Genomic DNA, 15,840 nt, shown 5'->3' with positions numbered 1-15,840 from the left:
CTCCAGTTCACCGATCGACCATGCTGCCAAGTCCTTCAACCCTGCAGCCGGCAGCATCCACCGTGCTCCAGAGTACAGCACCCATGCAGCCAGCGGAATCAACGATGCTGCCTAGTCCACCACCCCTGCCCACTACAGCACCCCTGTTCAGTCCACCACCCCTGCCCACTACAGCACCAGTGCAGCCAGCAGTCTTCACAATGTGGCCCAGTCCAGCACCATGCCAGATGGCTACTACAGAGCCCAGCACTCCCACTGGGCCAAGAAAAGCGAGGTCCTAGAAAAAAAAAATCTTGGCATCAGGACCAAAACTAGGAGCCAAAAAAATCTGCCCACCTTGAACCCACCACCTACACCATCACCTACTAATTTGTCACTACCTTCCCTTGTGACTCTGTCTGTTCCTTCCAGTTTGTCTATCGATTCCCATGATTCCACTTTGTCATCTATCCCCAATGTGTCCACTGCCATGCCTGATCCAATCCTTCAATTGGCTACCCCTTCCCCTGTAGACCCTTCCCCTGTAACCCCTTCCTCATCAACTACTATCCAATCCTCACAGCTCCACACCCTCAAGGTCCTACCCATTTCACCCTCACGTAAACCCCGAAGAAAAAACAAATCATCCCAACCTTAAACCTTTTGAAAATAAAAGTTGTGAAAGTGTTGAAAATAAAAGTTGTTGTATTTTGTTAGCACTATATCTTGTTTTTTTATCTTTATGCGATGACAAAAAGCAAAGACAGCAGCTAACTTCAATTGTAAATCTAGATCTTCTAGGAAGCTGTCCAGGTCAAGATCCATCTTGCAGCTAGATATAGCAGACAAAGACGAGGATTTCCTCAGTGCAGTGTGTCTATGTATATAGAAATCCCATGAGACACGCCTACTGGGTGTCTGATGTCAAGGAAAAGCTATGGTAAAAAATTGGACATTTCTAATGCATGCGCATAAAAAACACAAACACATGCAAAAACACATACACACGCATGTAAGTTTTTTTGCCGTCATGCGTAAGATGATGAGGATAAAATACGCTGCATAAACATGCATTTGCATGCGTTTGAGAATGCGGATGATACACTGCGAATTCAAATGCAAATATGAACCTAGCCTAAGCTGCTTTTTGTGAAATTTCGTTGGGTTTGAAATTAAAAATAAAATTGGCCTGCGACAGGTGTAGAAATTTGTTGTTCAAAAATTGACTATTGTCAAATATACTCTAGAAATTGTTTTATGTGAAATTTAGTTGCGTTTGTAATAAAAAAAAAAACAAAATTTGCCTGCTACAGGTGTAGAAATTTGGTTGTTTTAAAATTTGCTATTGTCATATGCTGTATACTGTTGAACTTGGTTTGTGTGAAAATTTGTTGATTTGAAATAAAAAAACAAAAATTGTCCTGCTACAGGTGTACAAATTTGGTCCCTAGGTACTCTGTCCCTAGTCGTCACTATTTCTCCTGTAGTGGCATCAGCGCTTTGTACCAGCACGTGTCCAGGAACAGCAGCCGTTCCCTTACTAACATGGTAACTGTGATTGTCCACTTAACGACCGACACGTGGACAAGCGCTTGTAGCCAGAAATACTACATTTCCTTGAGGACACACTGGGTGAACATTGTGGAGGCCATGGCCGAGTCCCAACCTGGCAGGGCGTATGAGCTGCCGATGCTGAGCATTGCTGGCCCTATTTCTTTTAGGGTTTCCTCCTTCTCCTACACCAGTTCCTGCACCCCCTCCTGCTCCTCCTCATCCTCCATCTCCGATGTGCTATATCACAGCACGTTGTCCACATTAGCCAGAAGTTGGAAGCTCTGCTGCACTGCCTCAGTGAAGCGGCAACAGGCTCTGCTGAAGCTAATTTGTCTATGAGATACACCGCACACCGTGGTAGAGTTATTGAAGAGTTAAAGCCCTGTCACACACAGCAAGATCGCTAGCGAGATTGCTGATATTGTGATGCATCAGTGATCTCGCCAGGGATCTCGCTGTGTGTGGCCGGGTATAGCTGATCATGCACGAATGTCCTGGGCCATTTTTTGATCGTTAGTCTCCCGCTGGCCAGCGCGTATCGCTGTGTGTGTGTGGCAGCGGGAGAGCAACGATCAGCGAGCTCCCAGCGCTGTAAGCAGACACTGGGAGCTGGTATCCAAGGTAAATATCGGGTAACTAAGCGCGCGCGTCGCTTAGTTACCCGCTGTGTACCTTGGATACCTGCGTGCTGGCGCTGGGAGCTGGTATCCAAGGTAAATATCAGGTAACTAAGTGACTCGCACGCTTAGTTACCCGATATTTACCTTGGATACCAGCTCCCAGCGTGAGCACGCAGGTATCCAAGGTAAACAGCGGGTAACTAAGTGACGCGCTCGCTTAGTTACCCGATATTTAAATTGGATACCAGCGTCCTCGCTGGTCCTGATCGCTGGTGAAATCTGCCTGTTTGACAGCTCACCGGCGATCATATAGCGAGTCACCAGTGATCCTGACAAGGTCTTATCGTTGTCGGGATCACTGGTGCATCGTTTAGTGTGATGGCACCTTTATTGAAAAGAATAACAGACCGTCGATGGTTGCTTGTGATAATGGGTGTATCCTGAGGTTAGCAGCTGTGAACCTTAGCAAGCTCACATACCATGCTTGGCCCACAAGCTCAACTTGGTAGTTTAGCGGAATCAGAAAACCTATCCAGATTTTCCAGAACTTATTGTTGAGGTATGCCGCATCAGTGCCCATTTATGCAACTCAGATACAGCTGCTGCTGGATCTCCACACTGCACATGCTGGTGAGGCAGTTGGAGTACCAGGTACAACACCATGCCCGTTGGTATTGAGGTCAGCCTTTGCTATTTTGCAGTTCTCCAAGACTTTGAGGACTCCACAAAATTGGTGAGCAGTGATGACACCGTCATCAGTGCAATGATCCCGTTTCTGTACCTACTTAAACAGTCACTGCTGGCAATTAATTATTTATTTTACTCATTTATATTGTGTCATTAATTCCACAGCGCTTTACAGAGATTATTGGCACTGACCCAGATGGGTCTCATAATCTAAATTCCCTATCTGTATGTCTTTGGAAAGTGGGAGGAAACCGGAGTACCAGGAGGAAACCACGCAAACACGGGGAGAACATACAAACTCCTTGCAGATGTTGTCCATGGTGGTATTTGAACCCAGGACCCCAGCGTTGCAAGGCTGCAGTGCTAACCACTGAGCCACCGTGCCGCCCAATTAAACTTGAAGCTTTGCATGTGGACCAGGTGGAGATGGAGGAAGGCATGACACAGGGAGATACTACCCAGCCCAACCTCATCTCATCTGCTCAGTTCAGATTGGGTAACAATCAGGAGGTGGAGCCTGAGGAAGAGGAGGAGGAACTGGAGCTGGAAGATGCAAATGAGGCTAGTACCCGCATAAGCTTTTTCCTGTCTCTCCTACGTGGATGGGCTGAGCAGGAGAATGAGGAGGAAGAGATGGAGGAGGAGATGGAGAGTAGTCATCACGGTGGAGACAGGAAGTGTTGGCTGTAGGGACCTTGGCACATATGGCAGACTATGTAGCACTGCCTTTCCTGTGACCCTCGCATTACATTCATCTTGGTCAAAAATAAGTACTGGTTGTTCACCCTTCTAGACACATGCTACAAGGAGAACTTTGCATCTCTTCTTCCTGAGACAAAGAGGTCTTCTAAAATTGTGGAAAATATGTTGAAAAAGTTCAGACTAGACAATGCTAGTGGCAGGGGGCAAGCTTTCTTGCCCAACCAAGGAGAGATGAGGGAGTCACACACCAGGTACAACAGAGGCAAGGGTACACTGTCAAAAGCCTGGGCCAATTTCATAATACCCTCCCAGGTCCTGATGACCGGATATTTTTGACAAGGAGGGAAACGTTTTAAAGATGGTCAAGCAATACCTGGCGATGAAACCAGCATACTCCCTAAATCCTCTGCGTCCTTCAGCTATTGGGTTTTATTTATTTATTATTGGATTTTAGTGCCACTGGAGGGAATCATAACAGACAGGCGCTTTCACCTGTCAACAGAAAGTGCTGACAGGCTCACTCTGATAACAATGAGCAAAGTTTGGATTAAACCCGTGTACCTGGTATATCTGAGTCAGGCTGGGGTCACACTAACCTGCGCAAAATGCGGTCCGTAGTTTACAGGCGTAATACGGATGAATGACCCCTAAATAGTGCCCCGTAGGTCATCCGTAAGCAAGGTGCGGTCGCGTATTTTGCGCATGTGAGCATCCGTATGTAATCCGTATGGCATCCGTATGCAATCCATATGGCGAGATTTTCTCGCAGCCTTGCAAAATGGACATTTAACGGTTTTGAGGCCTACTAACTATTTAAATCATTAGCCTGTACTGTATTTATTGGCTCAGGAACAGGTGGCAGCCTCCATTCTGTCCATTTGTCACCTTGCCTTCACTAGGTGTGTTGCTGTGGTATGTGCAACATGGCAGACAGTCTGACTTTCAACACAACTGGCTTTTGTCATGGCGCTTTGGCCAACCATACCCAGTGATAGTGGATCCGCGGAGGAGGAGACGCATGTGGGTACATTCACTTTTGAGGCAACGACTCACAAGAGTTAATTTTCACCGCCTCTATTCTTCTCTGTGGGAGCATCCTGTCAAATTCTACCAATACTGTCGCATGAGCCTTGCCACATTTGATAGACTCTTGGAGACAGTGCGCCCTGGGATAACCTTTCAGGATACAAGGATGCGCAAAGCTATATCTGCAGAGGAGCGACTTCTACTCACAATACGGTATGTACTACACAACCATATTCTATATGTTCATGATGTGTTGGGCAAAGTTTGAATTTTTGCCTTCTTGGAGTAAGTTTTAGGCCCTCATCTTAGTCCACATATGTTTCAACTTACAGACCCGAATGTTGTGTGGAATATGTACTGAATATCACTTACTCATTGTGCAAAGCAAGATGTGTGTGTTATTTGCTCTGAAATCTTACCAAGTTTGGTATGTATGGACCTGTTTGTTTTGTAAATATGTGCATTCGACAATCATTCTTTTCTGTTGTTCTTCAGCTTCGTGGGCACTGGCCTGTCTTATGCTGCCCTCCACCATGAGTTTCTAATTGGAAGATCAACCATATCTGGCATATTCAGGTCAACATGTATTGAAATATGGACAAGACTATATCAAGTCGTCATACCCGAGGCCAGGATGGAAGACTGGTTGAGGATATCAAGGGACTTTGAGGAAGAATGCCAGTTTCAAAATTGTATTGGGGACCTTGATGGCAAACATATCCAGGTGCGTAAGCCGCCGAACTCTGGCTCCCAATTCTTCAATTATAAACAATACTTTTCTGTTGTATTATTGGCTCTGGCCGACCCTCAATACAAGTTTATAATTGTTGACATTGGGGCCTATGGAAGGACGGGAGACTCTAGAGTCTTCAATACTTCCATTATGGCTCGGCGGCTACGCACCAACCAGTTGGATCTACCACCACCACGCCAGCTACCAGGCTCCACTCAAGAATGTGTCCCTTATGTTCTTGTGGCAGATGAGGCCTTTCAGTTAACACGCAATGTCATGAGGCCATATCCCCGACGCAACCTTCACCACAGGCGCAGGATATTTAACTTGCGCCTATCACGTGCTCGGCGACTGGTGGAGTGTTCCTTTGGCATTCTTTGTGCCAAATGGCGGGTACTCCAGTCTGCCATTCAGCTGAGTGAGCAAAATGTTAATGAAGTAGTGAAAGCCTGTGTTGTTCATCATAACTTCACCAGGATACATGATTGTTCCTCCTCTGCTGGTGTTGGGCGTAGGCCGGACAATGTACGTAGGGTGAGACCACCTATCAACCATCAACGTAGACCGATCTCTGGCCTCAAAGTGCGTGATCTTTTCACTAATTACTTTATGGCACCTCAGGGGGAACCTTCTTGGAAAGAGCATGCTGGATCTATGTTGGCAATGTTGGTTTGATGTGTGTCAAAATATATATATTTCTACCCCTTTTGAATCTATGACTGTTGATTTGATTTGGTAAGCGTATTTTGATATGGGTTTGGACAATTAAGACAGAGACGTAAAGTGTAGTTGCCAAATTTTTACGTTTGGCTTGTTTTTGTTTTTTTTTTAGTTTGTAAGGCAAACATATTCTTGCCCTATGAAAAACTTGGGCAATGGCACAAATTGGCCTTTTGGCATATTTCAACATTGTTGTTCAAACAAAATTACAAACATATCCTACAACATACATAGTGCAATAACAACATTGCAACTTTACACATTTGTAATCCAAAGTAAAAAAGAGGAGTTATCCATCATCAAAATGAGCTACAAAAGATAATACTAACATTTATTCTGAAGGTTTTCAAATCATATTAATAAGCCACCATGACAGGCAAGGCTGCCTTACGCGTTTCTGACACATATTACATGTCTGTAATAAACACAATATTTCACCGCACTATACTGGGAAAGTCAAACGATCAAATTAGAAGACTGACTTGATAATACATAGAGAGAGCGTGATGGTCTTGAGGCTGTTTGCCTTGATTTTGGAATATAGTTAGCTGGCCTAAATTGGACTAAGTGAATATGGACAGCACGCCTTTTCTATGCATTATCAAGTGAGTACTCTATTTAGATCCTTTGACTTTGCCAGTATAGCCCCGTTAAATATTGTATTTTTTACAGACATGTAATATGTCTCAGAAACGCATAAGGTAGCCTTGCCTGTCATGGTGTCTTAATCATGTGATTTGAAAACCCTCGTAAGAAATGTTAGTATTATCTGTTTTAGCTCATTTTGCTGATGGAGAAAACCTCTTTTTTACTTTGCCTTGGGATTTTAACCACCAGTTCAAACACACTGGACATCTCCTCCCATCAGACCGATTAAGAACACTCATGTACAGTATGGGTTTACTAATTCCATGTTTTTAGCCACTTATAAATTATGGAATGTTGGGGAAGGAGAAGGCGGAGGAGCAGCCTGTGGTTGCTGCTGACTACTTTGAGCAACATTGCCCTGTGTGGGTGCATACTGTTGCCCATGCTGTTGGTACTGACCTTCCTCCTGTGATTGTTGGGGGTAGTGGCCATAGTAATACTGCTGAGGGGCATCTTGTTGGGGCGGGTAGGCCCGTGTCTCATACCCACCAATATAGCCATGTCGTCCCCAACCAGGTTGGGACCAGCCTCCAACACTGGGTGGGAATAAGTGGCCATATTGGTGGGGTTGGCTAGAGCCAGAAATCTGTTGCTGCTGTTGTGAAGGTTGGGTAGGGGGAGAAAGGGGGTGAGGTGTTGGCCCATGTATTAGAGGATGTTCAGACCCTGCTTGAGCAAGCATCTGTGTGGGTGGTCTCATGTGCATTAGATTTCTGGGGGAAAGCTGCCACCTCTCCAGATATTCGAAAAGCTCATATGGGGTATTGGGGGGGGTGCTTGCATCAAGCAGGATCTGAAAACATCCCCTAATACGGAGCCTGACCTCACGGGAAAGGGCACGGAGATAAAGGGTCAGGCTACGTGAGTAGGCCTCCTCCCCATCATCTGTAGTGACTCTAGATAAATAATATAGCACCCCTGTGTCCACATTGGTCCTGCTCTCTTGAACAGCGACCTGGCGCCTTCTTCGGCCTCGCCGGGATGTAACAGCAGCCTGTGGGGATCCCCTGATCTGGCCAGTTGGGCTGCTGCTCAAGTTGCCCGGCTCTTCCAGGATGGGAGATGGGGCAGCAGCAGACGGTCCTGGTGGTGTGGTTTGTTGGGCAGCCAATGGGTTCTCCTGTGATGACTCATCTTCACCCATACTTCTTGTAGGGGGAGAAGATGGGCCAGCCACCTCATCCCCTACAGGATCAATTATGGGCTCTGTCTCTGAGCCCGTTCCTCGATCCGTAAGGTTGGATTGAGTTCTGTTATGAAATAGAACAGAGGCAAAAATACATCAATATTTTTGGCCCTGTAAAGTATCTGTGTAATGTGGTGTGAGGTATCTACTTACGGTCTCAGATCCAGAATTGGGGCGAGGAAGGAGAGGCGGTCGTAATAGATATATTTTCTTTTAACGTAGCCAGCATCCCCACTCCTGGACCGCTGCTGGCGTTCCCGGCGGTATTGGTCCCGGATGCTTCGCCAGCGTCTCATCACATCTTCCACTGCAATGTGACAGGAAATATTGTCAAATTCACACATTTGATAGGTAACATTTGCTACCAGTAGTCTAGGCATGGGGCCTTCTGGGGTGTGCTTTCTTCCCATGGTGGCATATCTAATTAGGCAGATACACAGGGTCTCTTTAGTTGATGTATGAAATAGCTACATTTAATAATTGGTTTGTCTAGGAGGATGAGGAGCTTGTGGCCTAAACCCAAATTATGGCTGTGTGAATCCACGTGTCACATCCAAATCTAACGGCCTCATGAGGAAAAAAGTACATGCACAGGAAGGGGGGTGATAAATCTATATTCCTTTTTTGTTGTGCGCTAAGGTTACTCATGTTTTGGCTTGTACTTACAAATTTTATGCTGCTCCTCACGTGGTCGATCACCAAAGTCATGGTACATCTGGCGACAGATGCGCCTCCATGACGCCTCCTTTCTTGCCCGGTTGGAATAATTGGCATCATGTTGGTCCCAGATTTTGGGACGCTCCTGCACCAGGACTATTAACATTTCCACATTAATGTAAGTGGACGCCATGATGCTGCTGTACTCCGTGGAGGCGTACTTCCTGGATGTCTGGAGCGCTTTTTGAGCTCATTTGCATGTCTAGGCTTCCTGATGATGGATTGGCCCATTTCCTGTCACCAGCCAAAAGACCTGCGTAGGTCACACATCTGGTCCGTGTGTAATCCGTATTTTTTGCGCACCCATAGACTTGCATTGGCGTACTACGGCTGTAGTACGCTGATAATCGCAGCATGCTGCGATTGGCACGGACCGTAGAATACGTATGAGAAATATATGGCTGGCGCGAGGGACCCCATTTGTCCTTGTGTAATGCGTGCTTTTAGCGCCTCTCACTCGGCCGTATTCCTCGCCAGTGTGACCCCGGCCTCACTCTGAGTCCCTAATTGTTGGCCGTTCTTGCTTCCTTCATATGTTACACTGAAATTTCCAATTTGTAATAAAAATTCAACTTTGGTTTACTTAAATTAGAATTTTTTAAAATCCTTTTTAAATATTGCCTTATATACAAGTCATTATACAGGGAAAATAGTTTCTGAACATTTTGTTTTCCTGTAAACTCCAACTCACCGATTTTGAATGTATTATTTTTAGTCCTTTAAGTGTAGTGAAAGTGTGACAAAATTGTTCTCAGCAGCAATCTGGGAGTGACAGATGCTTCCAGGGATCTTCCCAATTCTGTTCTCCTTCCATTCAGCACAACGGAATCCTCAAATTTCTCATTGATTTTCATTGTATTCGTTACTCGAAATGAGTGTCCGAGTATTAGAAATTGTTCGGTTTGAGTAATGAGCATCTGATCATTTTAGTGCTCATTCATCTCTAATAATGACATACTGGACTCGTTGGTTTTAGTTCTGGAGTTGGTTGTTTGTGCTTTTTCCTGACAGCTGTAGAAATATTGGCAGGTAGAATCTATATATATAATTGCCTTAAATTGTCCGTCATCCACTTCAGTCTGGATGTCCCCGAATCCCACAATCCACTGCGCCGCATCAGAAATATGCCGACCACCATATTGGAATACTCAAGTGATGGATATTCCAATATGGGACCTGCTGGTGGTACCAGGCCCTTCCACAGTACCACCAGCGGGACACCGTTGGGACCACTGCACCGCCGCCGGACCCCCTGCCGCCGCTGCTGGACCCGCCGCCGCTGCTGGACCCACCGCCGGACCCGCAGCTGCCTGCCCACCCACCTTCGTCACAGCCGGCAGGAAAGACCATGGCTTGCGGCCTATGCTGGAGATGGGGTGCGGGCGCCCTCTGGTGGAGCCGCACCCCATCTCCAGCACAGGCCGCAAGCCGCGGTCCTTCCTGCCGGCTGGCTGCCACCAGGACCCCCCTGCCGGGTGACCCGCCTCCGCTGGACCTGCCGCTGCTGGCCACGCCGCCAGACCCCCCCGCCAGACCCGCCGCTGCCTACCCACCATGTACATACACACACATATGTACATACCCACACATGTACACACAGACACTTTTATGTACACACACACACATGTACGTACACACACACACGTACGTACACACACACATATACTCACATACACACACACGTACTCACATACACACACATGTATTCACATACACACACATACACACATACTCACATATACACACATACACACACACACGTACTCACATACACACACACGTACTCACATACACACACACGTACTCACATACACACACACGTACTCACATACACACACGTACTCACATACACACACGTACTCACATACCCACATACTTACTCACATACACACACACATGTACCAACATATACATACACACACACGTACTCACATATACACACACGTACTCACATATACACACACACATACTCACATATACACACACACGTACGTACACACACACATATACTCACATACACACACACGTACTCACATACACACACATGTATTCACATACACACACATACACACATACTCACATATACACACATACACACACACACGTACTCACATACACACACACGTACTCACATACACACACACGTACTCACATACACACACACGTACTCACATACACACACGTACTCACATACACACACGTACTCACATACCCACATACTTACTCACATACACACACACATGTACCAACATATACATACACACACACGTACTCACATATACACACACGTACTCACATATACACACACACATACTCACATATACACACACACGTACTCACATACACACTCACACACACACACATACTCACATACACACACGTACTCTCACACACACACGTACTCACATACACACACGTACTCACATATACACACACATACATATACACACACATGTACTCACACACACACGTACTCACATACACACACACGTACTCACATACACACACGTACTCACACACACGTACACACACACATGCGTACTCACATACACGCACGCGTACTCATATACACACACGTACTCACATACACACACACACACGTACTCACATACACACACACGTACTCAAATACACACACACACGTACTCACACATACACACACACGTACTCACATACACAAACACGTACTCACATACACACACTTACTCACACACACGTACACACACGCGCGTACTCACATACACACACGCGTACTCACATATACACACACGTACTCACATACACACACGTACTCACATACACACACGTACTCACACACACGTACACACACACACGCGTACTCACATACACACACACGTACTCACATACACACACACGTACTCACATACACACACACGTACTCACATATACACACACACGTACTCACATATACACACACACGTACTCACATATACACACACACGTACTCACATACACACACACGTACTCACATACACACACACGTACTCACATATACACACACACGTACTCACATGCACACACACGTACTCACATGCACACACAAATACTCACACACACACACACATGTACTCACATACACACACGTACTCACATACACACACACGTACTCACATATACACACACATGTACTCACATACACACACACGTACTCACATATACACACACGTACTCACATATACACACACACGTACTCACATACACACACACACGTACTCACATACACACACACACACGTGCGTACTCACATACACACATGCGTACTCACATACACGCACGCGTACTCACATGCACACATGTACTCACACACACACACGTACTCACATACACACACACATACTCACATACACACACACGTACTCACATGCACACACACGTACTCACATACACACACATGTACTCACATACACACACACGTACTCACATACACACACACGTACTCACATACAAACACACACGTACTCACATACACACACACACGTGCGTACTCACATACACACACACGCGTACTCACATACACGCACGCGTACTCACATGCACACACGCGTACTCATATACACACACACACGTACTCACATACACACACGTACTCACATACACACATGTACTCACATACACACACACACGTACTCACATATACACACACACACGTACTCACATACACATGTACTCACAACTCTAGCACAAACCACCCTCTTTTCTGCCGGCTGTGACTGCACGGAGGCGAGTGGGCAGGCAGCTACGGGACACACACACGTACAAACACACACACACGTACGTACACACACTGTACACACCCCACACACACTTCCCACCTCTAGTATTATATATTACCGGTGCTTGTATGTAATTTGCCCACTACATTATTTGCTTCTCTAGCTTTCACGTATTCATAGTTTACTAGTGAGTGCTTCACCTATAAGAATAATTTTGCTTCAAGAATCTTTTTATTAACGAGAAAAAAGAAAAAATCTCTTACCTCATTGTAACCATTTTCTGCTGCTAAATGCAGGGCAGTTTTTCCCCTGGAGTCCTTGACATTTACATCGACTTTCCTCTTTAGCATATAGTTGATGACCTGTATACTTCCAGTCAATACAGCTAAATGAAGCATTGTCATGCCTGTGTTGGTGTCTGTTTCCAGAGAAACTCCGAGAGACATAAGGTGATCCAACACATCAATGTGGTTATTGACAGAGCACCAATGCAATGGAGTCCACTTGTTGTTGTCTTTGATGCTGGGTGATGACTTGTATTTCAGTAGTGCTTTAACACACAGAAGATGGCCATTTGCTGCAGCTAGATGCATAGCTGATTCTCCAGAAGATGTCAGAACATCAGGAGAGGCTCCACATTCTAGCAAATATTCAGCTACTTCTGCATGTCCATTCCACGCTGCACGATGAAGTGGGGTATAATTCCATGAATCCCTGACATTAGCAGAAGCTCCTTTTTGTAAAAGATATTTTGTTAGGGCTAGATGTCCACAACATGAAGCTATGTGCAGTGGAGACCATCCTCTGTAATCTCTGCCAAATACAAATCAAGATGAGCTATTACCATATATTTCTCCAAATTTACACAAATGTACATTAATAACTCATGTTTGGACGGAGCATTGACCAGTGCTAGTCTTATCAACTTTTAGTTCTATAATTTCAGGACACCTTGAAGATCTCTGATTACAGAGACTCTTCTGACTATGTATCACTGATCTATTTAGATTATCAAAATTAATAGAGTTTGTATGAATACGATTAAATTATTACTTTAATAAATGTTAACAAAACATAATTTTATAATATAATGTTCTGCCAGATCTATTTGGAGGTTAACATACTTAGGGCAGGTGAAAAAAAGCGTATTTTCAGTCCGAGTATGATCTGACAAAACATCGGATCTTACTCAAGCCAATATTATTCTATGGGGCCGTGCAAATGTGGGGAAGGTGACCGGACGAACTGACTTGTCAGAAGAGGAGACGGTTTGTGCACTTTAGACAGATGTTAGTAATGACAGAAGGGAAACAGCTAGGAAAAGTGTAGAATGGGTGCAGTACCCTGGTTTGACCATAAGATGGCAGGGGGGAGTGTGAGTACAGGACTTGACAGCAGCTTATGGCTCTAGAAACCGTTAGTCATGGGGGCGGGGTTACAGGGAACCGGGAAGGTTATAAATAGGACAGGAAGATTCCAGAAAGTTCCAGTCCTGCGAGGACCTCAGAAAGAGAGGACTCAGTGAAGGAGTGCGGACAGTGTGGAGAGCTTAACTAGGGTACTGAGGAGAAAAAGAGTCAGGGGGGTGGCCCCGACACGTAAAACCGCAGAACAGACGAGGCCCCGGGGGTACCAAATTGATGACGACCTCTGACCGGTGAAGTGCTGGCGGTAGAAAGGCCTAGGGCGGCCCCAGTGACAGAACCGTGAGAAACGTCACTACGACAGAAGAAAGGTGTGTGTACCCGGGTCTGAATACGGAGAGCTGTGGAAGTGCTGCGGTGTATTACTGAGGTCGTCAGGAGGACGGCCAATAAACTTGGATCTGTTGTACCCGAAAACTGCCTCCGTCTCGTGTCAGTGACGTCTGTTTGCGGTAAATAAGGGACCACCCCCCAAGCTGGGCCACCTTACTACACACATGTCAGACCTTTTTGGTCCGAGGGAAAAATTGCAGCATTTCTGATTTTTTTCCAATATTCGGACTCAGCCATGCAAGGCAATGAGTCTGTAAAAAACATTGGACTTCACTTGGATTACATCAGAATGCAGTCTGATTTCTACGGCTTCACAGAATGGAGAAGACAAAACACTTTTTTCTCCATCTTCTACTCATCCAAGAGACTCGTACGAAACTGATCACACTGTGATCAGAGTGTGATTAGAGTGTGGTTTACATAGTCGACTCAATTCGGATGAAAGAATACACGGTCATCAGCACCTAGCCTTGCAATGAATTATTGATACAAGGTCTAAGCATCTTAAATTGTTTCCTCTTTAACTTTTCGTTTTCCAGTGCACTTTCTGAACCAATTCACTAGTGTTTTCAAGATGATCTCTCAAGGGCAGGGACAATTATGAGATGTTGTTCTGATAAACTTACAGTAACTGTAGTCAGTGAAGGTTCCTCTTTAAAAGGATTGTCCGGGACTATTTTATATTTCTTTACTAAGGATCTAAAAACGAACAGGTTGCTAACAGAGGCAACTACCTGCCTGTTCAACCCAGTGTCGGCTCAGAGTTGACCGCTTCAGCCAACGATTCTGCTGCTCTATGTCAAAAGAGCTGTTCTTCTTTCAGGCTCCTCTGTCAATGAGGGTATGACTGTCAACATCATGCTGATTGACAGCTGAGTTCTGGCAGTTATGCGGCAGAAGAGAAGCCATTGAATCGCTTGCAAGAGTGGTCTGTGACTGCACTGTGCCGGCATAGATTGGCGTCATGCACAACAAACAGGTAGTAAGCAACTACTTATCAGTTAGTTCTTAGGCTCATAGTAAAAAAAAATAAAAATAGTCCTGGATAATGCATTTAAATGAATGCAAGTAAAGAACCTGAAACCTGCAATGAATTGATGTACCAGTATTGAAAAATGTGTAACTTTTCATCATTCAAGCAAAAGGTGGACTTCCTTATATCTGAACACCACTTTTTAAGTTTTTTAGTGTGTTCAGTAGCGTAACTACCATGGAATCAGGAAGAAAATTGGGTCACCCAGAGCTCACTTACACAGTGGGGCCCACCTGGAACAACTGCCACTCTTAGCAGTATTAGGAAGCATAGAAGCCATAATCATGGTATCAGGAGGATGTATCGTTTGTGAAGGTTGGGAATAGATGGGGATGTCTTTGTTGTAAACTCTAGACGATTTGTAGGTGGAAGACGAAGTCCTGGCTGTCTATGCAAAATGGAATACTGTGGGGGAAATAAGTATTTGATCCCTTGCTGATTTTGCAAGTTTGCCCAATGACAAAGACTTGAACAGTCTATAATTTTAAGGGTATATTAATTTTAACATTGAGAGATATAATTTCAAAAATAAAATCCAGAAAATCACATTGTATAAATTATATAAATTTATTTGCATTTTGCAGTGAGAAATAAGTATTTGATCCCTCTGGCAAACAAGACTTAATTCTTGGTGGCAAAACCCTTGTTGGCAAGCACAGCAGTCAGACGTTTTTTGTGGTTGATGATGAGATTTGTGTAGATTTCAGGAGGAATTTTGATCCACTCCTCTTTGCAGATCATCTC

General features: G+C 45.1%; 1 protein-coding gene across 1 annotated transcript in view; it reads right to left on the bottom strand.

Moving 5' to 3' along the window:
• Positions 1-15,840, bottom strand: part of LOC141092647 (uncharacterized) — a 54,235-nt gene that overhangs the window by 14,755 nt on the left and 23,640 nt on the right. The window contains exon 2 of the mRNA XM_073578997.1: positions 12,570-13,119. Coding sequence (XP_073435098.1) covers positions 12,570-13,119 — 550 coding nt within the window. The remainder of the gene's footprint in view (positions 1-12,569; positions 13,120-15,840) is intronic.

The sequence above is a fragment of the Dendrobates tinctorius genome, unplaced genomic scaffold, assembly GCF_039654945.1.
Source record: "Dendrobates tinctorius isolate UK_male_01 unplaced genomic scaffold, ASM3965494v1 ptg000060l, whole genome shotgun sequence".
NCBI classification, from domain to species: domain Eukaryota; kingdom Metazoa; phylum Chordata; class Amphibia; order Anura; family Dendrobatidae; genus Dendrobates; species Dendrobates tinctorius.
This window is presented reverse-complemented; position numbering and strand designations above follow the sequence as displayed.